Consider the following 25000-nt stretch of genomic DNA (forward strand, 5'->3'; position numbering starts at 1 on the left):
AGCGGCTGGCCGAGCTGGGCAAGGTCCACCCGGAGAACCGCTACCAGGACCTCATCAACGACATCGCCAAGGTGCGAGTCGACCCATCGCCTCCAGGCCAGGACGCTCACGACGCCTCTTTGTGTGTGTTTTAACCTAAATGTGTGTGTGTGTGTTCGTGCAGGACATCAGGAACCAGCGGCGGTACCGTCAGCGCCGGAAAGCGGAGCTGGTGAGGCTCCAGCAGACCAACGTCGCCCTGAATTCAAAGACCACGTTTTTCAATGTTCAGATCGACTCGTACAACCAGTACATCAAGACGTGCATGGACAACCTGGCCAGCAAGGGCAAGTGAGTGACCTTTGACCTCGTCTGGCGGTTTAAACGTGTCACTCGTGTCAGTTCTCATAGTAATCACCACCTGGTTGTTCACCATGAATCACATTGTATGTTTACCTGTGCACCTTCTTAAGATAGTAGATAGAAGTAGTGACATGGATTATAAGATATGACAGCAGTAACACCTTGTGAAGTAAAAAATATGTAATCAATATAAAGTGTTACAAAATAATAATAAAATAGAATATCATTTAGAATTGTAAATGCATTAGTGAGTGTTTGATGGATTAATAATGCAATTAAATTGTACATTTTAAATACAATACAGTAGTGATTAATAAAATACAATAACATTTTACAACCTAAATATAATAATATAAGTGATTGATAAAATAACAATACAATTGAATTTTACAATTTTAACTCAATAAAATTAGTGTTAATAATTAAAAAAAACACAATAGATTTATCAATAAAAGAAATAATCAGAAACTAGGGAGCAGACACTAGGGACTAGGGAGCAGACACTAGGGACTAGGGAGCAGACACTAGGGAGCAGACACTAGGGACTAGGGAGCAGACACTAGGGAGCAGACACTAGGGACTAGGGAGCAGACACTAGGGACTAGGGAGCAGACACTAGGGAGCAGACACTAGGGACTAGGGAGCAGACACTAGGGAGCAGACACTAGGGACTAGGGAGCAGACACTAGGGACTAGGGAGCAGACACTAGGGAGCAGACACTAGGGACTAGGGAGCAGACACTAGGGAGCAGACACTAGGGACTAGGGAGCAGACACTAGGGAGCAGACACTAGGGACTAGGGAGCAGACACTAGGGAGCAGACACTAGGGACTAGGGAGCAGACACTAGGGAGGAGACACTAGGGAGGAGACACTAGGGAGCAGACACTAGGGACTAGGGAGCAGACACTAGGGAGCAGACACTAGGGACTAGGGAGCAGACACTAGGGAGGAGACACTAGGGAGCAGACACTAGGGAGGAGACACTAGGGAGCAGACACTAGGGACTAGGGAGCAGACACTAGGGACTAGGGAGCAGACACTAGGGAGCAGACACTAGGGACTAGGGAGCAGACACTAGGGAGCAGGCACTAGGGACTAGGGAGCAGACACTAGGGAGCAGACACTAGGGACTAGGGAGCAGACACTAGGGACTAGGGAGCAGACACTAGGGAGCAGACACTAGGGAGCAGACACTAGGGACTAGGGAGCAGACACTAGGGACTAGGGAGCAGACACTAGGGAGCAGACACTAGGGACTAGGGAGCAGACACTAGGGACTAGGGAGCAGACACTAGGGAGCAGACACTAGGGACTAGGGAGCAGACACTAGGGAGCAGACACTAGGGACTAGGGAGCAGACACTAGGGACTAGGGAGCAGACACTAGGGAGCAGACACTAGGGACTAGGGAGCAGACACTAGGGACTAGGGAGCAGACACTAGGGAGCAGACACTAGGGACTAGGGAGCAGACACTAGGGACTAGGGAGCAGACACTAGGGAGCAGACACTAGGGACTAGGGAGCAGACACTAGGGACTAGGGAGCAGACACTAGGGAGCAGACACTAGGGACTAGGGAGCAGACACTAGGGACTAGGGAGCAGACACTAGGGACTAGGGAGCAGACACTAGACAGAAGAAGTCTGCAGCATCAAGTTGGAAGTATATTAGTCATAAAGCTGTGGCGTTCACTCGGCTGAAGAACGGAGCACGAAAGGATTCTGATTATAGTTATTGTTGTTATTCTGGTTGTCGGTGTTCCTGACCTCTCGAGTCCTCTGCTGCTCGTCTTCCTCTCAGGCTGTCAAAGAAACCGGGCGACAACAAGGCCAAGAAGAGCAAGCAGGTTTCCCAGAAGTACACGGCCTCCCGCCTCCACGAGAAGGGCGTGCTGATCGCCATCGAGGATCTGCAGCCCAACCAGTGAGCCTTCATCCTCACATCATCTTCTTCACCCTGCGCTTTCTTGATTCCTTGAAGAAAAAAGGCTTTTCTCTCACGCCTCCACCGTAATGGTGTTACGGACCTTTTGATCGACAGTTTAACGTTCACCATCACGGTGTGAAATAACGTTTTTCTGATGATCGTTATCCTCCAATATCCAGTAAAACATGAGATCAGGACGTCATTGATAAGGGTCACTTACATTATGGTGCGTTCAGGCTCCGCTCAGTCAAAATGAGTACTCGCTGAAGGTAAATGATAGCATTCTCATGATGCGTTCAGGCTCCGCTCAGTGAAAATGAGTACTGGCTGAAGCTTAATTATAACGTTCTCATGATGCGTTCAGGCTCCGCTCAGTGAAAATGAGTACTGGCTGAAGGTAAATGATAACGTTCTCATGATGCGTTCAAATGTAATCTCGTAAAATGCAGTTGTTGGTGATAAACTTGAATGAAGCCAGTAGATTGAAGGATAAGTTTGAACAACAACATAAACAGATATTAAAGAAGGTTATTAAAAGGTCTTAATTTCCATTTTAGCTAAAATACTTTCGAGGCAATAACTTATGAATACTTCAGATTTCTATGGTTCTTGATCTCTGTATGAAACTTGAATATGTTATTGATCGGCTCTTCTCTCTTCGCAGGTTCAAGAATGCCATTTTTGAGATTTCTCCGGCAGAAACTGTCGGAGTGTTTGAGGTGAAGGCGAAGTTCATGGGCGTTCACCTGGAGACGTTACAGTTAGAATATCAGGTAATGTCTTTCATCACTTTGGCTCTCTGTCCGAGACCATGAGCTCATGTTCACTGAGGGAATCCATCAGGAAGTAGAGTCACTTATATAGACTTCTATACAACCAGAGGAGTCGCCCCCTGGTGGTCAGGAGAGAGAATGCAGCTTTAACACATGAAGCATAAACTTCTATACAACCAGAGGAGTCGCCCCCTGGTGGTCAGGAGAGAGAATGCAGCTTTAACACATGAAGCATAGACTTCTATACAACCAGAGGAGTCGCCCCCTGGTGGTCAGGAGAGAGAATGCAGCTTTAACACATGAAGCATATACTTCTATACAACCAGAGGAGTCGCCCCCTGGTGGTCAGGAGAGAGAATGCAGCTTTAACACATGAAGCATAGACTTCTATACAACCAGAGGAGTCGCCCCCTGGTGGTCAGGAGAGAGAATGCAGCTTTAACACATGAAGCATAGACTTCTATACAACCAGAGGAGTCGCCCCCTGGTGGTCAGGAGAGAGAATGCAGCTTTAACACATGAAGCATAGACTTCTATACAACCAGAGGAGTCGCCCCCTGGTGGTCAGGAGAGAGAATGCAGCTTTAACACATGAAGCATAGACTTCTATACAACCAGAGGAGTCGCCCCCTGGTGGTCAGGAGAGAGAATGCAGCTTTAACACACTTATCTTCTCTCGTAGCCAGTGCCAGGTGTTGTTGTTGTTGTGTAAATGAGCTGATAATGGATACCGTTGCTCTCTCAGGATCTCCTCCAGCTGCAGTACGAAGGCGTGGCGGTGATGAAGCTCTTCGATAAAGCCACCATCAACGTCAACCTGCTCATTTTCCTGCTCAACAAGAAATTTTATGGGAAATAGAAAAAGAAAGGATTAAAAAAAGAAGAAAAAAGGGCAACAGACACTGATTTAAAACCACAAAGCCCACTCTGCGGGTTGCAGAACGAGCCGCCCGGCTTCCCTTCACATTCCTCGTGCCGACGCAGCTTTACGTGCATTATTATTTTTAATTATTCTCATATGGATCACCACGCGTGCTTTAACGGAGCGGCCCGTCACGCGACTGTTTGTAACGTGCGGCGAGGTCAGAGGTTTAAGATTTTTATGTTGTTTTTGTTTTCCTTGAATATTATGAATACCTTGTGCATGGGCCTGGATTAATTATATAAAGAGACAAAACAAAATGTCTGTTTTTATGTTGAGAGATCCCGTTTTGTGTCTTTCTTAGCCGTTTATGGTTTACCTGCTCAGCTGACTGATAGAATAACAACGTATAGATTCACACTTGCAGGATCGTGTTCCTGCAACACAATCTGACACAATCTACCGTTTGAATATTAATATAATAAGCTCTGATTCCATTGAATAATTGTTCCAGGATCATCTTTTTCCTGTCTTTTCTCTGCGTGTCCCGGCGTCTCTGGGCCTTTTTTTTTTTTATGTCGCTGCTCGAGACGAATTGGAAAGAAAAAACAGTCGACGCACTCCTCTTTCTTCACTGTAGTTCGTATTATTAGTATTCTCTCACTTATTTTATTATGAATATAGAGATGCAGCTCTTCTTGACACAATACTCTGATATGCAAAGAGGAAGTAGCATCCCACATGTTATTCGACACACAAACATGCTCATATTGAGCTGTTGAACTCAAAACTTTGTTTTCTTTCTTCAAATATATAATCTACTTTAATTTGAACTAATTCACATCACACCCTCACATCTGGACTGAACACACACACACATATACATCATGGGCTGTTTATGTTGTATAACTGAAAACACAGATTACTGTTACATTCCAGAATATGTTTAGTAAAGATTAAAAAAAAAAACATAATGTCAAATTTTTACTAATATATCGGCATGAAGACTAATCTTTTTCTATCACAAGTCTGAAATGTGATGTTTAAATATGCAAATGAGGCATCGTCTTATTAAATATGTGCTACTTTTACGTTTATTTTGTTGACATATGAGAGTCAAAGGTTTTGACAGGGAATAAATATGTTGGATATCTATTTGTGTCACTTCGTAAATCTAAAAATTCTGCCAAAAGACATACAAAAAAAAAAAAAAAAAATATATATATATATATATATATATATATATATATATATATATATATATATATATTATTTCTCCATGTTGTAGTACTAAATGTAGTATAAATGAGGCTCTGGGTGCTGTGGGATCAATCCCCTGTGTAATAACCTTCAGGATATATGGAGGAATGAAACCTGAACATGAAACTTCACCAGTTCATTACTGATAATAATAGGATGATTATTATTTAACGGTAACTTTAGCTGAATTTAGGAGAAATCTACAGCTGAAAACAGACAAAGTAGTAAAATAAACACCTGAATGTGTATTTTGGATGTTTTCTTTAAATAAAGATGGAAGTTTTAACCCCGTTTCACCTGAATGTGTAAAACGTGACGAGAACAGAGATTTTTATGGTGTTTTGTTGGAAATGAATTTGATAAAATTGCCCTTATTTAAGTTTGTATGTACTGCAGTCGACGTGTGCATCTTGAGGATGTGCAGCATTTCACTTGTGTGCCAGAAGGGGGCGCTCTCACCCTCAGTCTCTGCAGGCGTCAGATCTACTGAACTCATGTTGACTTCCTGTCTGCCGTCAAGCTCCACCAGTAGTAGTAGTAGTTGTTCCCTCTCGGTCCATGACATGTATTTGACCTGTTTTAGAATAAAGCTCTACAGATGCACTGTGTCTTCAGAGTACTTTTACTCCTGAGTAGCATCAAGGCAGTCATTACTTTGAGATGCTAAATCATTATTTTTTAAAGGTATTATGTCCATATTTTGATAAATTACATACTAAGTCAAAAATATTAAGAAGGTGTCTCTTTATTTTTGAGTTACTATCATTATTTGGAGATACTAAGTCATTATTTTTAGATATTTTGATAAAGTCTCTTATTTTGAAAGACTAAATCGAAATATTAAGGGGTCTCATTTGAGTTACTATGTCATTATTTTTGAGATAATCAGTCATTATTTTTGACATTCTATGTCACAGTTTATTATTTTTAGATATTTTGATAAAGTCTTATTTTGAAAGACTAAATCGAAATATTAAGTGCTTGTCATTATTTTTAGATAGTTTTTGTTCTTTTGAAAAAGTCTCTCATTTTTAAAAGACTACATCGAAATATTAAGTGTTTGTCATTATTTTGAGAAAGTATCTCATTGTTTTGAGGTACTAAATTATTTTGAGATAAAGTTACTATTTTGATAAAGTTTCTTACTTTGAAAGACTAAGTCAAAAATATTAAGAAGGTGTCTCATTTTTGAGTTACTATGTCATTATTTGGAGATAATCAGTCATTATCTTTGACATTGTATGTCACAGTTGAGGTAGAAATATGTTTAGTTATTTTGATAAAGTCTCTTATTTTGAAAGACTAAATCGATTAAGTGTTTGTCATTATTTTTAGATATTTTGTTATTTTGATAAGTCTTATTTTGAAAGACTAAATCGAAATAAGTGTTTGTCATTATTTTTAGATATTTTTTGTTATTTTGAAATTCTAAATCGAAACATTAATAAAATGTCTCATTGTTTAGATACTTAATAACATTCTTTAGATATTAAGTCATTTTGTAAGATACTTAGTGAAAGTATTGAGAAAGTCTTACATTATTTCCAGATATTACGTCATTATTTTTGAGAAACCTTCTCATAACAAATACAATGTTTTCACCTCCATAGTAAATAAATAGAACCTCTATTATCATAGTAAATATGAAAGAAACCCGTATTATCACTATTACCCGCTGTAGATAACACGCGTCGCTTTGTCGCCGCCCCGTGGACAGCGTGGGGACTGCCGCTGTTTAACGGAGGCATGTTTTTCTCTCTGCGGGGATAACGAGCAGCGGATCTTCTCCGCTGTCAACCGACGGAGACTAAGCTGGAAAACACTCGCAGCAAATGTCGCAGAAGACTTCTGGTTTCACGGCCGCGAACACCGAGAGACGAGCTTCTTTTGGGGGAATCTTCCACTGGACTCGTCGGCGGTTGGAGTTTGTCTGAAATCTCTCGTGGATTATTGACACGCCGAGGACTCGTCCGTTTAACGGCGGACTTTGTGGATTACTTCCATATTTGTGTGTCGCTTCCCGGCCGGCGGCGGGTTTAAAACACACAAAAAGACACCGAAGGGACACTCGTTTGTGAAGCGAACCCCGTTCGCCCGACGGCTTCGCGGAGCTTCGCCGACTCAACGTCCGTAAGCGAAGACTTCAGCTTTCCCCCCCAGCCGCCACACAAAAGTTGCTTCTAAACAAACCAACACGCGCGGTTGCCCGATGTCGAGAGTAGAGACAGAGTGGTCGACGGGTTGACGAAGTGCGTCGGTCAACCAGAACCGGGCGTTGAGATGTCGCGGACGGCGGCTTAAGAGCTGCGGCCGTAAAACTCACCGACGGCGATAAGCGATGCATTCAAACAAGTGGTTCGCCGAGGGGAAAACACGTCAACGTGAAGTTGCGTCGCGCCGTTAACCGCTTTCAACCGACACGTCGCTCGCTTCTAAAGTAAACAACAAACAACAAACACGTAAACAGACACGGTGTTTTTATCTACGTCGCTCTTCAGCTGTCAAAAAGGCAACTTTTTTTTTTTTTTTAGCTTTTAGCTGCGTTAGCTTAGCCGCGAGAGCTAACGGCGCTAGCTCGGTTTACAGTCGCACACAAAACTACTTCCGCCGACCGGGAATGTGTGTTTTTTAAAAAGCCCCGATGGGTTCACGTCAACGCTCACGCGGAGACTTTGGGCAATAAGACTCCCGAGCACCGTCTACCACTTTTTTTATTGTTTTATTTCTTTACCCCCGCCCACACGAAACCCAAGTAGCCGAAGTTGTGACACTGCGGCCCGCACGATGTCCGGATCCCCGGGAACTGGTGGATCGAACCCCCGGAAGTTCAGCGAGAAGATCGCGCTGCACAACCAGAAGCAAGCGGAGGAGACGCGGGCCTTTGATCAGCTGATGACGGACCTCACTGTTTCAAGGGTAAATGCACTCGTTTACTCAGCGTATTGTCATTTTATATATGTTTATTCTAGTACTTTTTTTTTAATTTTTGTTTAGGTGTTTTCTTTTTCTGCACCAATGCGTCCATTGAACTGCAGCGAGCTGCTGACTGAGATTGCTGCTATTCAACCAGTACTTCTTGTTTCTCTCTGCATTCATTCATCCGTGGCAAAACCGCGTTTCATGCAACAAAAACTAACACAACTATGAAGAAAACCAAGTCTGGATAACATATTGTAAAAAAAACAATAACGAAAAGTAAGTCTGGAACAGCATATTGTAAAGAACAAGAAAACACACAGAAATGTAAATGTTGTGTATCAGACCTGTGGTTTTTTAATTGCAACCAGCAGTGAAACAGGAAGTGGGGAAAGTAGCTCCTCTTCATCTTCACCACCTCTTCATCTTCACCTTCACCTCCTACTTATCCAAAGGAAGCAGTTAAAGTCAGTCTGCAGGTTCCACCTTCTTCTTCTCCCACTTAATTCATTCACACAGAGGGACGAGCAGCATATATATATATATATATATATATATATATATATATATATATATATATATATATATATTACTCGTCATAAATATTTGCTCTCGTAAAGCTTGTACAAATATTGAGACATAACTGCTCATAAACCGTCGGTCAGGTTTTTTTGCGTCATATTATTGTGGTATTAATTGTTAAAAATATTTAACTTCACTCAAACAAAGCCAAACAAATCAAATATAGTTACGATAAGAAAATACAACTTTTAATTTGTTTGCAATATATATATATATATATATATTTGTTTTTTTGTTTTCCTTTTCTGTGCATCATAAATCATAAACCAGTAACACATATATGAACTTATTATCTATGTTCCCAAAGGTTTTCTGTATATTATACCTTTTTTTTAAATGACTCAAATAGGCCTTGTTTAAAAACAAAAGTTAGAAAAGAGAGACAAGCAAAACATAATGTAAACAAATTAAAATATCTTTGTTCTTTTCAATAGGAAGGCAACTCCTTCATTATTTTGACTATGAAATAGTAGAAGCTGTATGAAGTGTTTTTCTCAAACTGCGGGTATCATAGAATCCTCTCTAGGGGTTGTCATCAGATCATCAGATCATGTTTATTAGTAAACAACGACAAACCTACAAACAACGAATCGATCAATCAAAATACCTTTTTGTTCATCAAGACTAATAATGTACTTTACGTATTACTGTATTCTTCCCTGACTGCACAAAGCATCGCGCTAAACCCAAGCAGACGGAATAATATCTGAACAATGTTTCCTTTCTTTTCGTATACGAGTGTAAATATAATATTATTCTACGTGAGGACGCTGTAACGATTATCTCAAAACTATATTTGGAAGATTAATTGCTGACAAAATATCAAGAAGCACGTTCAGCTGATTTATTATTAGAAGAGGAAAACGTGGCCTGTGGTTTTAAAAAGGGGATGTTCACACCGACGTTATGTCAATATTAGATGCATCAATATTAAAGGGTAGATCAATATTAATGCCAAACTATGGTTTGTTAGTTAGTGTTGCTATTAGCTGATCTGAGGTCAGACCTGCCTCTGAGTTTGATGTGTAATCCTTCAGGAGAAGCTGTTGGAGGTTAACAGTCAGGATTCTGAAACATTGTTCCTTCATGTAAATATTATTTAGGACGTGATTGCTCATTGCTCGCACTTTCTAACCCTCAAATATGAGTTCATTTTGAATCATCACTTGTAAAATATGTATAATTACATGCACATGTTGGTGTTCTATGTAAAAATAGTTAGTTCATTAATTTATTAACCACTAATCACCACTAATCGTTCTCTCCGTTTGTACCAACTTCCAAATTGTTCAAATTGTCCGTCAAGTCATTTTGAACTTCCATTGAGGAAGTGATTGATTTTATCTCAATAATGATGTGTATACATATATGTTTGTAGTTCATGAAAGTACCGCACGGTAAAGCAGTGTACTTTCTCTTTTTGTAGTTTTATCAAGAACTTAACTGCATAATGAACACAACAGTTTCAAGTGAGATTATGAAATAAATCCATATTTCCATCGGAGTGAAAGTAATCAGATCAAGCATACAGCTTATTTTGATTAGATTTCCTGAGAACTTTGAGTGTGTATGTGTTTATTATTACTAATTAAGACGATGTAATCTCAATTTAGGATTTCCGTTTCTGTATTTTCCGCCCTTTTTGAAGCGTCGGTATACCTGATTACATCATCTGCTTTCTGAACGGAGCTGTTTGATGAAGATTTTTTTCTCCTTTTTCACGGCAATTTCAAACGCACACATTCCACGTAGTGAACATAGTAAAATAGTCGTCACCGGTGGACACAAGGACTCTTTTCACGTTAACCTCGCCGCTGGTCGTTCACAAAGCGCTCTTTCTCCGGGAGGCAGAGCGGCGTGGCCGGTCGGGGAGGATGTGGGTTTTTGGGTGTTGTTTTTTTTTTTTTTTTGGAGGCGACACTGAATGAAGTTGGCCATGAGGTCTGAACTGCCGGTGACCCGCAGTGAGACAGAAACGTCCAGTCAGTGCTGATAGTATAAGAAAATATGTAAAATAAGGCCCAAAAATATGACACCAGTATTGCACAATCAGTGTATAAAGTGCACTATGCATTGCTACAAAGAAAATGACAACGGCAACACTTAAGAACGGTAAATGGGGATTTTATTTTTAAATATTGTCATTTTCTTTTCTATTTTTGTTGTTGTCCTAGATGGACAATTTAATGGAGCTGGCAGGAAATGTGTTTTCAGCTCTTCACGTCCTGTTTCAGTCGTAATCGGACATTAATTGGCCGCCGTCCAGAGAGGGTTCTTATTGGCTGTTTCTCATTATTTTGTGAGGAGAAAAAAAAAAGACAATTAGTTAAGAAAAAGAATCAACACTGCTTCTTTTATTCTCGTCTTTCTTGAGCAACAATACGAAACGTTCAACGATATTTGCAGCTAAACAATTAGCGAGGCGATTAGCTCGTCTTCTCTTCTGATGACACTCCGTATGACATCACTAACGCTGCCCAGGTGGGTCGTCTCACCTCATGCCATATCACCTTACACAACATCTAGCCTCACATCGTGATATAACATCTAAGTATTGCCCTTTTTGTTTTCCAAGTAGTCAGAATTACAGACGCTGAGTCTGAAACGTTTCTAATAAGCGCCGGCTCTCGAGTTTCTCCGTTCGCCAAATTGATAAAAATCAAATGAGGTCAGTCTTTGAGATTCAAATGTCGCCCTTTTCGGCAGTCTAAAGATGAAAAGCCTCTCTGATTTGCCTTTTATTGCCCGATAACAGCTGACCGTCGAGCTTCTCTCGCAGAACAAGCCTCCTCCTGTTTCCTGCCAGGTCATCGTCTCCTGGCCCGTTGCCGCTTCCACCAGAGCGTGTCGCATCTTTGTGTGTCCCCCTTTTTTTTTAAGTTGCAAACAGTGTAAATTGTTTGAATTAATTTGGTTGCATTCGGTAGCACGACGTCACACGTGAGGTCTGTAGGGTCGGGTCTGTCGGGTCTGTAGGGTCTGTAGGGTCTGGTCTGTCTGGTCTGTAGGGTCTGTAGGGTCTGTAGGATCTGTCGGGTCTGTAGGGTCTGGTCTGTAGGGTCTGTAGGGTCTGTAGGGTCGGGTCTGTAGGGTCTGTAGGGTCTGGTCTGTAGGGTCTGTAGGGTCGGGTCTGTAGGGTCTGTCGGGTCTGTCGGGTCTGTAGGGTCTGGTCTGTAGGGTCTGTAGGATCTGTAGGATCTGTCGGGTCTGTAGGATCTGTCGGGTCTGAAGGGTCTGTAGGGTCGGGTCTGTCTGGTCTGTCTGGTCTGTAGGGTCTGGTCTGTCTGGTCTGTAGGGTCTGTCTGGTCTGTAGGGTCTGTCGGGTCGGGTCTGTAGAGTCTGGTCTGTAGGGTCTGGTCTGTAGGATCTGTCGGGTCTGAAGGGTCTGTAGGGTCGGGTCTGTCTGGTCTGTAGGGTCTGTAGGATCTGTCGGGTCTGTAGGGTCAGGTCTGTAGGGTCTGTAGGGTCGGGTCTGTAGGATCTGTCGGGTCTGAAGGGTCTGGTCTGTAGGGTCTGTAGGGTCTGGTCTGTAGGGTCGGGTCTGTAGGATCTGGTCTGTAGGGTCTGTAGGGTCTGGTCTGTAGGGTCTGTAGGATCTGTCGGGTCTGAAGGGTCTGTAGGGTCGGGTCTGTCTGGTCTGTAGGGTCTGTAGGGTCTGGTCTGTCTGGTCTGTAGGGTCGGGTCTGTAGGGTCTGTAGGATCTGTCGGGTCTGTAAGGTCTGGTCTGTAGGGTCTGTAGGGTCTGGTTTGTAGGGTCTGTCGGGTCTGTCGGGTCTGTAGGGTCTGGTCTGTAGGGTCTGTAGGGTCTGTAGGATCTGGTCTGTAGGGTCTGGTCTGTCGGGTCTGTAGGGTCTGTAGGGTCTGGTCTGTAGGGTCTGTAGGGTCTGGTCTGTAGGGTCTGTAGGGTCGGGTCTGTAGGGTCTGTCGGGTCTGTCGGGTCTGTAGGGTCTGGTCTGTAGGGTCTGTAGGATCTGTAGGATCTGTCGGGTCTGTAGGATCTGTCGGGTCTGAAGGGTCTGTAGGGTCGGGTCTGTCTGGTCTGTCTGGTCTGTAGGGTCTGTCTGGTCTGTAGGGTCTGTAGGATCTGTCGGGTCGGGTCTGTAGAGTCTGGTCTGTAGGGTCTGGTCTGTAGGATCTGTCGGGTCTGAAGGGTCTGTAGGGTCGGGTCTGTCTGGTCTGTAGGGTCTGTAGGATCTGTCGGGTCTGTAGGGTCAGGTCTGTAGGGTCTGTAGGGTCGGGTCTGTAGGATCTGTCGGGTCTGAAGGGTCTGGTCTGTAGGGTCTGTAGGGTCTGGTCTGTAGGGTCGGGTCTGTAGGATCTGGTCTGTAGGGTCTGTAGGGTCTGGTCTGTAGGGTCTGTAGGATCTGTCGGGTCTGAAGGGTCTGTAGGGTCGGGTCTGTCTGGTCTGTAGGGTCTGTAGGGTCTGGTCTGTCTGGTCTGTAGGGTCGGGTCTGTAGGGTCTGTAGGATCTGTCGGGTCTGTAAGGTCTGGTCTGTAGGGTCTGTAGGGTCTGGTTTGTAGGGTCTGTCGGGTCTGTCGGGTCTGGTCTGTAGGGTCTGTAGGGTCTGTAGGATCTGGTCTGTAGGATCTGGTCTGTAGGGTCTGGTCTGTCGGGTCTGTAGGGTCTGTAGGGTCTGGTCTGTAGGGTCTGTAGGGTCTGGTCTGTAGGGTCTGTAGGGTCTGGTCTGTAGGGTCTGTAGGGTCTGTAGGGTCTGGTCTGTAGGGTCTGTAGGGTCTGTAGGGTCGGGTGCCGAAAACTGCTGCCAATATAGCAACAGTTTGAAGTCAAGTGTTTTGTATTTATAATCAGGGTTCTTACGTCATGGAAAACCTGGAACAGTCATGGTATTTTAAAATGGTTATTTCCAAACTATTGTCTCATTCATTTGTGTCATTTAAGGTTTACTGTATGCTTTGTGTTCTCATTGTTAGTTTAAATACTACATTTACTCACTTTTTACTGTTTACACCCAGACTTCACTAAATGTTTGTCATGGACATTTGGTTTAAAGTCATGGAACATTGGTCAGAATGTGTATGAACCCTTATTTATATGAAAAAAAATGCCTTTCTTTAATGTCGTCAATCGTCGTTTTGTGCGGTTCAGGCACCGGCATCGTTTTAAAAGTATCATTTTATCACCGGCATCGTTTTAAAAGTATCATTTTATCACCGGCATCGTTTTAAAAGTATCATTTTATCACCGGTATCGGGAACAAACCCAAGCGTTCCCATCCCTAGAGTTCTCTCCGTCCACGGGGACAAATGGCGGGAAAAGAAAAGTCCAGATCGACACCAGCTTTGGTCCTGAGTCCGGCCTGACGGTTGCTGTGTTGTTTGCCCCTCTTTGACCCTCAGGTGCAGTTCCAGAAGGTGCAGCAGCTGCGGCTCACTCAGTCCCGGGCGCAGTACTACGGCTCTCTGCCCAACGTCAACCAGATCGGCAGCAGCAGCGCCGAGTTCCAGGTGGGAGCTTCTAACCCGCCAAACACACGGCTCTCTTGACGTGGGAGGGAATTAAGTATTCAGAGTTTAGTTTTAGTTCAAGACAATGGGACTCTGTCCGGGGAGCCATCCCTCCAGGAGTGTTGAGTCCAGCTTCATCACAGTGAATTATTATTATTATTATTATTATTATTATTATTATAATGAGATTTATGAGTGTTAATGGTTTCTTAACGTTGCTGTGAGGAACTTTTAATTGGCTATAAACCAGTCTCGGTTTAGTCCTGATCCTAAATGACCTAAATATGAACAAGACCACCAGAGAGGAGATGGTCTGGTTCTACAGTTCTGTCGGACCCCGCTGCAGTAAAATGTGCGGGTTTCTAAAGCTGCTCAGAAACACTACCACGTCCGTCCACAGGGACCGCCAAAATCACCAGGAAGTGTCGTGACTTTAAGGTTAAGCCTTCAGACAGAAAAAAGCTGACAAACTCTTCGTTTTAGCTGAAGCATTTTCAACCTCAACAATCCCGCCGCTAGTTAAGGTCCTTCACCTTCTTTGTGAAGACACGGGTACAGTAGCAGGAGTTAGCTAGTTAGCTAGCTAGCTAGTAGCAGTAGTTAGCTAACGCTCTTCCTGTCTCACGTGTCTCATTTCTCTCTTCCTGTCTCTCTTCCTGTCTCTCTTCCTGTCTCACGTGTCCCATGTCTCTCTTCCTGTCTCTCTTCCTGTCTCTCTTCCTGTCTCTCTTCCTGTCTCACGTGTCCCATGTCTCTCTTCCTGTCTCTCTTCCTGTCTCTCTTCCTGTCTCTCTTCCTGTCTCACGTGTCTCATGTCTCTCTTCCTGTCTCTCTTCCTGTCTCTCTTCCTGTCTCACGTGTCTCATGTCTCTCTTCCTGTCTCACGTGTCTCATTTCTCTCTTCCTGTCTCTCTTCCTGTCTCACGTGTCCCATGTCTCTCTTCCTGTCTCTCTTCCTGTCTCACGTGTCCCATGTCTCTCTTCCTGTCTCTCTTCCTGTCTCTCTTCCCGTCTCTCTTCCTGTCTCACGTGTCCCATGTCTCTCTTCATGTCTCTCTTCATGTCTCTCTTCCTGTCTCTCTTCCTGTCTCTCTTCCTGTCTCACGTGTCCCATGTCTCTCTTCCTGTCTCTCTTCCTGTCTCTCTTTCTGTCTCTCTTCCTGTCTCACGTGTCCCATGTCTCTCTTCCTGTCTCTCTTCCTGTCTCTCTTTCTGTCTCTCTTCCTGTCTCACGTGTCCCATGTCTCTCTTCCTGTCTCTCTTCCTGTCTCTCTTCATGTCTCTCTTCCTGTCTCTCTTCCTGTCTCTCTTCCCGTCTCACGTGTCTCATTTCTCTCTTCCTGTCTCTCTTCCTGTCTCTCTTCCTGTCTCTCTTCATGTCTCTCTTCCTGTCTCTCTTCCTGTCTCTCTTCCTGTCTCTCTTCATGTCTCTCTTCCTGTCTCTCTTCCTGTCTCTCTTCCCGTCTCACGTGTCCCTTGTCTGTCCTCAGGGTGTCTTTCCGTCGGGCCTGGACTCGTCCAGAGGGACCCGGCACCACGGGCTGGTGGAACGGGTCCACAGCCGCAACCGCATCAACTCTCCCCACCGCCGCCCCGTCGACAAGCACGGCCGGCAGATATCCTTCAAAACCTAGAAAGCTGGCCGTGGCCCAGCGGAGAGCTCTCCTCGGCGGTGTGGAGGTGTTGTGTCTTCCAGGTGGCTGCTCTTTATTGTTGTGTTGTTTGTACGGCGGTGTGTGTCTGTGTGTCTTCAGACGTGACGCCACTCCACCGCGTGGGCGGCTGTTTGTAGCCTCGGGAACAGAATCAGTCATTATGCTAATTTAGAAATGTGACGCAGACACGGTGCGCTTTGCTTACGCCTAATGGACATCCACTGTGTGTGTGTGTGTGTGTGTGTGTGTGTGTGTGTGTGTGTGTGTGTGTGTGTGTGTGTGTGTGTGTGTGGCAGCAGTTTTCTGTGAGGAAGCAGAAGGGTTTGATTGTTGTATTGGTGATAAGAGACAGAGTGAGGAACATAAGCGTGAGTGTTTGTTCGACACCCTTTTTAAATCCATTTCCCCAGAGTCTCCAAGTGTTTATTTCTTTTTAACTACAATTTTACCGGTTGGTATGATTGGGACTTTGTAAGTTTTTAAAAAGCCCGGTTGTGTTATACAAACTGCTGCCGTTCACAATGAAGCTGTCTGTGGAGGTTTTTTTGGGATAAAACAAAACAAAAAAACGGTTGAATTTAGGCCCCGGATTGATTTATAAAGTAAATGGATTGTGTAACTTCTAAACACTTTAAAGAAAACCTTCAGCACTTCTTATCCAAATGTGTAGTGGTGTGCATCTTCTGGACGAATCAATAACGTATCAAATAAACGTACAAAATGATACAAAATAAAAAGCTTTGGACAATTATTTACAACTTATTTAATACAAATATAGTGTAAATTATAGTGTCCAGAATACGTTGTGCTGCAACACGAGGGCCCGTCTCCCACAGTGACTCTTTATGAACGCAACCCGATAACACAAACTCCGCTTCAGCTTCCAGGAATCGGCGTAGCGTCCTGACGTTAGCTCGCTAACTAGCGGCATCTGGCTAGTGAGCTAGCTTGTGAATTCCAGCTTTAATGCTACACCGGTAGCATGAAACACAACCGCTTAGAAATCTGTTTCTACAGGATCCTGTTGGAGTAAACTGTTCATTTAAATGAGACGTGTAGAATACAATGTTTTTAATGAAATATCACAATTTAAAGTTTATTTTCCGGTTGTGCGTTTTATTTTTTTACGGAAGCGTTCATCACACATGATGTGTTCACGGACCGTCGGAAAGAGGAACATTTGGCTGTGATAAACGGTGTAGTGTTGCTGGCTGTTGAAGGAAAACATGCTTTTCTATCCCACCGGCGGGTTTTGGGATGTTATAGTTTTATGTATACATCATTTTTTTAACCTGTTAAGCCCAATCAGGGGAACCTTTATCAGGAAAATCAAGAAAAAATCATGGTATAAATCCCCTCCCCCCCAAAAAAAAAAAAAATGTTAGGTATCAAATTAAACACAAATATCAGGGCTACAATAATATATTATCCCGACGTACAACCTCTAAACACAACTCAAACAATAAATAGGATTAGGGGTTAGGGTTATTAGGGCTAGTGCTAAAGGGCTACAGGCTTGTATGTGAGTAGTGTAGTTGTTTAGTTTGTGTGGGAGGATTCAGGGCATGGGTGTAGTTTTCTAAACTGGATTCACAGCCAACATGTCACATTCACATGAAGCAGCCCACGGGCCCAGCACCTCGCGGCGCTTTAAGAAGCGCGTCTGTTTCCTCTCTGCCTTGAGGCGGCGATGACTCACGGACCCGTCACTACGCCGGAGAGGAGTTTGAGTTCCCAGCATGCAGCCTGTTTAACGTAATGGTGATCGTGGCGTTTCGGGGCCAACGTCCCACATTACGTCTTCTCTCATCGTCGCTGCGGTTTGACATCGCTGGCGCTTGTTTCTACGTAAACAGCTGGCCCTTTGTGTGGGGGGGGGGGGGGTCCTAGATGGTCCAAAATGGCGGAAAGGTCACAGGTGAAGCGGTGTTGTTGAAGCCAAAACATGTCGCAGCGGACGTCTCGGCATGTCCTCCACACGATCATGTGTCTGTGACGCTCAGCAGACGGAGTGTTGAGAACCGTGACTCTGTCCATGCGTTTGTTTCAGGATGTCTTGGTGTAAGATGCCGAGTGTCGGTCGTCCGTAGAGATGCCTTCCTTCTCTCGGACATATAATTGGACTCTAGGGCCCTCGGCTTGTGGCGCTCGAAGCAGTGGAGCGGCTCACAGGGATCATCTTCGCTGAGTTTGAAATAATGAATATGCTTTTAAAAGAAAGACTCCGAATATCAGCAGGCATCTATATACATGTTTATTCTTTTAATCAAACTATTGTCTCATTCATTTGAGTCATTTAAGGTTTACTGTATGCTTTGTGTTCTCATTGTTAGTTTAAATACTACATTTACTCACTTTTTACTGTTTACACCCAGATTTCACAAAATGTTTGTAATGGAGGTTCAGTTAAAGGTCATGGAGGTTTGGTTAAAGGTCATGGAAGTTTGGTTAAAGGTCATGGAGGTTCGGTTAAAGGTCATGGAGGTTCGGTTAAAGGTCATGGAGGTTTGGTTAAAGGTCATGGAGGTTTGGTTAAAGGTCATGGAGGTTTGGTTAAAGGTCATGGAGGTTTGGTTAAAGGTCATGGAGGTTTGGTTAAAGGTCATGGAGGTTTGGTTAAAGGTCATGGAGGTTTGGTTAAAGGTCATGGAGGTTCGGTTAAAGGTCATGGAGGTTCGGTTAAAGGTCATGGAGGTTCGGTTAAAGGTCATGGAGGTTCGGTTAAAGGTCATGGAAGTTCGGTTAAAGGTCATGGAGGTGTGGTTAAAGGTCATGGAGGTGTGGTTAAAGGTCATGGAGGTGTGGTTAAAGGTCATGGAAATGTGGTTAAAGGTCATGGAGGTTGTGGTTAAAGTCCTGGAAAAGTCAGGATGTGTATGAACCCTGATCTTCATCAGGATTTCTAGTCGGAGACGTTGCTCGTTGCTCGTTGCTCGTTGCTGTTGAGGTTTTCCAATGCATTTATTTTGTTGGCCCACTGGGCAGTGAAGGGGAAATGAGGACAAGGATAAAACGAAGGATTAAACAGAAGCCGCCTATGGTCGATCAGATAGGGATGGATATATTCCGTGAATAAACATTTCTTTGTCATTTCTCACTCAGTTGTTTGCCTTCTGTGATTCGGGCGTAGCGTCCTGTAACGTCTCCACACGTCATTTGTTTTGCCGGCGGTGTCAGTCGACTGGTTTTGATTGAAGAACGGCCGCTAAAGAAAGCGCCGCTAATTTAAATGTTCCTGTGGAATGGTGGGAAAAAAATGTGCCTTTTGTAGAAAAACACAAAGAAAGGAGGAGGAAAAATAAAATGTGTGGGGGAAAAGCCGAGTTGTTGGCGGCTCCTCGGTCCTCTGAGGATCCGTTGAGTCTGGCAGCCGTAGACTAGATGATGATGATGATGATGATGATGACGAGAAGCAGCTCGACATCTTGGGGGAAAAGGAACATTGTGGAGTGCGGTCTGTGGCTCTGGCTCATCCAATTACTGCCATACTTAAAAAGAAAAGTGGTTTGTTTAACTCTGATTGGTTAAAGAAAATGAGTGCAATTTTTATATCCCAATTTCCAGCCACCGGTTGAGTAGTTTTGTGTCGTTTCTACACAGAAGCACAGCTGTGTGTCGGAGAGGAGCCAGACAGCGACCGGTTGGACGGGATGGTCTCCGTCCCGCCTGGTGGCGTTGTGTATATTTGGAAAGGGGCGTGTCCCGTGTCTGGCGATGGCGGCGCTCCGGATGATAATTTGTTCCGAGGCCGAAACAGAAGTCGTCCTTGTGCGGCAGCCCATGTTTGCTTTGATTTGTATTTTGTTCATTTGGTCAACATTATCCCCCAAAAAAAGGAGCGACTCGAGTGTCATTGACTCCTCCAGTGTTGTGATAGGTATTTGAGCTCCATTGCTCAGCTCGTCTGGTTGATGAGTGTTTTCTTTCCCCTGAACACGTGAAACGCTCATCGTTGTTGTTTCCCGAGCTGTTCTTAGAGCACGTCCTCGCTTCGCGCTCAGACGGAGCCGCCGGGGTGTGAAGGGGTTTTATTCTCGTTGTCCTCATTCCTTTGAGGTCGTAAAGTCTGGTGACACTGAACTGCGTGCATGTAGTAGAACATGTACTTAGCGCTCCGGTGGAAGCAAAATAGATGTTTGTTTTTCTTCACATGTGTATTGCGCTGGTTGTCTCCCATAGGCTAGTCTCAACTGTACAAAAAGTATAGAAACAATCAGACTCGCAGATAAAGCTCATATACATTTACATATTGTGCACTTATGTAACAATATAGGCAAAATAATTGCAAAAAAGCTAATCGATATCCCTGTCGAGCTGACTGTTTTTACTAGAAACGGTCAGCTATGCAGAATCAAAAAGCGCTCGAATTGAACTTTAACCAGGGTTCTTGCGCTCATGGAAAACCTGGAAAAGTCATGGAATTTAAAAATGGTTATTTCCAGACCTGGAAAAAAATAAAGTTTAGTAAAAGTCATGTAAATGTGTTATATTCATGTGTTCATGACGTTCATTTACGCTGAGTTTGAAATAATGAATATGCTTTTAAAAGAAAGACTCAAAATATAAGCAGGCATACATACAGGCATCTATATAAATGTTTATTCTTTTAATCAAACTATTGTCTCATTCATTTGAGTCATTTAAGGTTTACTGTATGCTTTGTATTCTCATTGTTAGTTTAAATACTACATTTACTCACTTTTTACTGTTTACACCCAGACTTCACTAAATGTTTGTCATGACATTTGGTTTAAAATCATGGATCATTGGTCAGAATGTGATGAACAATGTTTAATATCACCGTGATGTTGTCTGTGCTCGTGCCGATAATTCCCTTAATGAAGCCCACATAGAGAGCTCTCCGTACGGAGCGGTGTACCTGTCCCCGCCTCTGGACAACAGCTGGAGAAGGTGAGTCACAAACATCTGAATGTCTTCTTCCTCTAAACTTCAGTCTTTTCCAACGGGAACAGTTGTGGCGAGGAGTGAATGCTCTCTCTGGATGAGAAGGCCGATCGGAGGCGGGGGACGACCTTCATGTTTTAGTTTGACTTCTTTTGCAGGATTGTTTCAGGTGCTGTGCTCGTCCACCTAAAGGTGTTTGACAGATGGCCTTTTCGCCTTAAAGGTCACGCCTTGAAGGTCACGCCCGGCAGCGCCCGTCCTGCCGTTTAGGGATTGTGTGTAAATCTCCAGCTTCTGCAGAAACGTAGTAGAAACACTACTGTGATTTACAAGAGAGAGAATGATGGTGCTGTGATGAAGAAGCTCCGCCCCTCTCCCTCTTGCTCTCCACTCTTGTGGTTTTGTATGTGCTGCTGGTTTGGCCGGCTGCCAGCCGCCCTTCCCCTCGTCCTCCTCCTCCTCTTCCTCGATCTTTTAACGGCTCGTGCTGGAGAAGAGAAGCGAGGCCCGCCTCGTCATTGTTGACGGCTCAGAAAGAACAAGAGAACAAACAGGTTGGCTGACAAGAACGTCCTGGGGGACGGGCAGACAGGCATTCACAAATATATTGAAATGTATGTTAAGTGAGTAGATTCTCCGTCTGCAGGCGTGGCCTCTGAGGGCCGCGATTTATACTCTACATGGAGAACATCTTCACTGGAGCATAAATCAGTTTTTCCTCTTTTATATTCCGTAAAGCGATGGACCGCAGCCACAAACTGATTTTCCGTTGGTGCACACACACACACACACACACACACACACACACACACACACACACACACACACACACACACACACACACACACACACACACACACACACACACACACACACGCGCGCGCGGTCTCTGAGGACACGACGGTTCTCGCCTGATTTTTAACGGCTTCAAATCAAAAAGCTTCATGCTTTTAGAATCGTTAAACAAAGAATATGTTCTTGTAACCTTGTGAGGCGGCGAAGCTTTTATCTCTGCTTTTATGCTCCGTCCATCACTACGCACAGACTTCTATACAACCAGAGGAGTCGCCCCCTGGTGGTCAGGAAAGATAATGCAGCTTTAACACAAGAAGCACAGACTTCTATACAACCAGAGGAGTCGCCCCCTGGTGGTCAGGAAAGATAATGCAGCTTTAACACAAGAAGCACAGACTTCTATACAACCAGAGGAGTCGCCCCCTGGTGGTCAGGAAAGATAATGCAGCTTTAACACAAGAAGCACAGACTTCTATACAACCAAAGGAGTCGCCCCCTAATGGTCAGGAGAGATAATGCAGCTTTAACACATGAATCATAGACTTCTATACAACCAGAGGAGTCGCCCCCTGGTGGTCAGGAGAGAGAATGCAGCTTTAACACAAGAAGCACAGACTTCTATACAACCAGAGGAGTCACCCCCTGGTGGTCAGGAAAGATAATGCAGCTTTAACACAAGAAGCACAGACTTCTATACAACCAGAGGAGTCGCCCCTTGGTGGTCAGTAAAGATAATGCAGCTTTAACACAAGAAGCACAGACTTCTATACAACCAGAGGAGTCGCCCCCTGGTGGTCAGGAAAGATAATGCAGCTTTAACACATGAAGCATAGACTTCTATACAACCAGAGGAGTCGCCCCCTCGTGGTCAGTGGAGAGAATGCAGCTTTAACACATGAAGCATAGACTTCTATACAACCAGAGGAGTCGCCCCCTCGTGGTCAGTGGAGAGAATGCAGCTTTAACACATGAAGCATAGACTTCTATACAACCAGAGGAGTCGCCCCCTCGTGGTCAGTGGAGAGAATGCAGCTTTAACACATGAAGCATGAGTTAATCCGACCTTTTCTGATGTGTGGTTGATTTACAGTCATGTGAACGAGTAGAACGGACAGAAGCAGTAGGATACAACGAAACGACAATCTCACACTGCTAACAAATAGTATCGTCGTAGAAAACATTGTGGAACATTATAAGTGCAAAGGTCAAATAGATTTCCCTTAAAGAATTGACAACAATATATTATTCTGCATAGCATTGGCATAAAATAATATGTTGTCATTAACTTGATTTCCTATTTCCAAGTCACAGAGTTCAAGCAAAACAGTTTTTTTAGAATTGCATAACTTTCCATTGAAACCTTGTATTTTCATGAATTCCATCCTGATTAATCTCGTTTCAACAGACCTAGGTCACAACCTTGTCCTGTAACTCATGTGAGCAAAGTGGAGGAACGGTTGTGTTCGCACAATCTCTGTTGTGTTGTTCCTCTTCCACTGCTGACGGTCTTGAAGCCTAAATGAAGACACAACACTGTTGGAGGTAAAAGGGAAGTCAGACCAGACGGTTTAGGGAGGTGGAGTTTTCTTTGATTGGCCTGCTGGGAAATCCCATTGACGAAAAACTCTCTTTAGTTTATTTTCCTGATCACTGCCTGGACTTAAAGGTCAATTCGCCACCTTTTCATGTGAAGGTCCTTTTCATGCGTTGATGGTAAAGGCAGCGCTTTTAAACCATTTTAATCTCTTTAATCACCTCAACGGCGATCGGCTTTCTGCCGTTTCCACCCGGCGTCTCGAGCAAAAACCTCCGAGACCAACGGGGGTATTTTAAAAAATGCACCAATTCCATTATGTTTTTACTGCTGCGTGTTTGGATTAAGGCGGCTGTGCCAAGCTTCCCAGTGTCTCTGAGTGTGGTGAGTCACCAGGCTAACAGAAAGGTTCCCATAGCCTTTCACCGCTCCATGGCCAGCAGTCTGGCACACAGTGTATCTTCCCTCTGGATCTTGTGAGGCTGTTTCTTCTCTTCTCTCTTTCAGGAAAAGAAGTAGTGATTTTCCATCTTTGACCATCTGTACAGTGTCAAGCCATCGTGTTTTTTTTTATATGTATAATCACCATCTGTCCTCTAGAGTAGTCGTCTCCAAACGGATTTTTTCTGGGGAAGTTACAAACCATCGCAACCCAATTAATCATGAGAAGAGTCATTATTGTTACGCACATAAACATTCCCGACCATGTTTACTGACTTTTCTGCGTCGCCTTATAATATCTTATAAGGGTAAACCAGCCATTGAGAAGTCACAACAGTACGCTGGCCTTTCATATCAAGTTCAATGTTAAAAGCAGGTTCCTATTAGTATAATATTGGGCATGAAAGAATCTTACTGAACACCCAGAGGAGGCGTTCTTGAAAGGTATTGGTCCTCGAGTCCTGAGACATCGTAGACCATCTGTTTCGGGGTCAGGGCCTCGGTCCAGTCCCACGCCCTCGTCCGGTTCCACGCACCCATCTTTGGTTCTGCTATTCCCGTACCAGCCTCTCTCGGGATGAGTTTCTCAGACCGAGCTCCCTGGAGATCGCTGTAGATCTGAACATTTCCCTCTTTGGGAGATGCAGTGTGATGATTCTTCAAGGGCTTTTTTATCCTCCGTCTAGGTGTCCTGATTGCTGCCCTGCTTTAAAAAGCCAGCGTTACTGCCCGTAAACACCAACTTCTTTCGCATTAAAATCACATTACAAACTTTGTATGTGAACATTCTTACATTAATCTTGGGCTGTTTTACCCCAGTTGACCACCAGAGGCACACAAAAAAGGAATTGTTTACCCAGGCGGGCAACTTCCGGATATGAAGTGTCTTAAAGCTGCATTCTCTCTCCTGACCACCAGGGGGCGACTCCTCTGGTTGTATAGAAGTCTATGCTTCATGTGTTAAAGCTGCATTCTCTCTCCTGACCACCAGGGGGCGACTCCTCTGGTTGTATAGAAGTCTATGCTTCATGTGTTAAAGCTGCATTCTCTCTCCTGACCACCAGGTGGTGACTCCTCTGGTTGTATAGAAGTCTATGCTTCATGTGTTAAAGCTGCATTCTCTCTCCTGACCACCAGGTGGTGACTCCTCTGGTTGTATAGAAGTCTATGCTTCATGTGTTAAAGCTGCATTCTCTCTCCTGACCACCAGGGGGCGACTCCTCTGGTTGTATAGAAGTATATGCTTCATGTGTTAAAGCTGCATTCTCTCTCCTGACCACCAGGGGGCGACTCCTCTGGTTGTATAGAAGTCTATGCTTCATGTGTTAAAGCTGCATTCTCTCTCCTGACCACCAGGGGGCGACTCCTCATGTGACTGTCCACTTCTTACAGTGTGTGGGATCACAGAACAAAGGAAGCGCACCAACCCGAACAGGAAGAGGGCAGCGCTCTCATTCCTTGCTCTATGGGCTTTATAGTCAATATCCTGAATTACAGTTGTGCGTTTGAGTCAACACAATGACTCAACGCCTGTATAAAGG

The 25000-nt window shown here is 44.2% G+C and overlaps 2 protein-coding genes across 2 annotated transcripts in view; both read left to right on the forward strand.

The window, feature by feature from the left end:
* iqgap1 (IQ motif containing GTPase activating protein 1) overlaps positions 1–4243 on the forward strand; it is a 49377-nt gene extending 45134 nt beyond the window's left edge. The window contains exons 33-37 of the mRNA XM_079231341.1: positions 1–71; positions 164–330; positions 2145–2267; positions 2935–3043; positions 3789–4243. The exon at positions 1–71 is cut by the window's left edge and continues 139 nt beyond it. Coding sequence (XP_079087467.1) covers positions 1–71; positions 164–330; positions 2145–2267; positions 2935–3043; positions 3789–3902 — 584 coding nt within the window. The 3' untranslated portion in view covers positions 3903–4243. The remainder of the gene's footprint in view (positions 72–163; positions 331–2144; positions 2268–2934; positions 3044–3788) is intronic.
* A 3706-nt stretch (positions 4244–7949) lies between these two features.
* crtc3 (CREB regulated transcription coactivator 3) overlaps positions 7950–25000 on the forward strand; it is a gene marked incomplete at both ends in the record, with an annotated part of 32957 nt that continues 15906 nt past the window's right edge. Inside the window, 4 exon segments of the mRNA XM_079231391.1 lie at positions 7950–8081; positions 14022–14129; positions 15620–15748; positions 20640–20695. Of these exon segments, the coding sequence (XP_079087517.1) occupies positions 7950–8081; positions 14022–14129; positions 15620–15748; positions 20640–20695 (425 nt within the window).

The sequence above is a fragment of the Taurulus bubalis genome, assembly GCF_910589615.1.
Source record: "Taurulus bubalis genome assembly, chromosome: 15".
Classification (NCBI taxonomy): Eukaryota; Metazoa; Chordata; class Actinopteri; order Perciformes; family Cottidae; genus Taurulus; species Taurulus bubalis.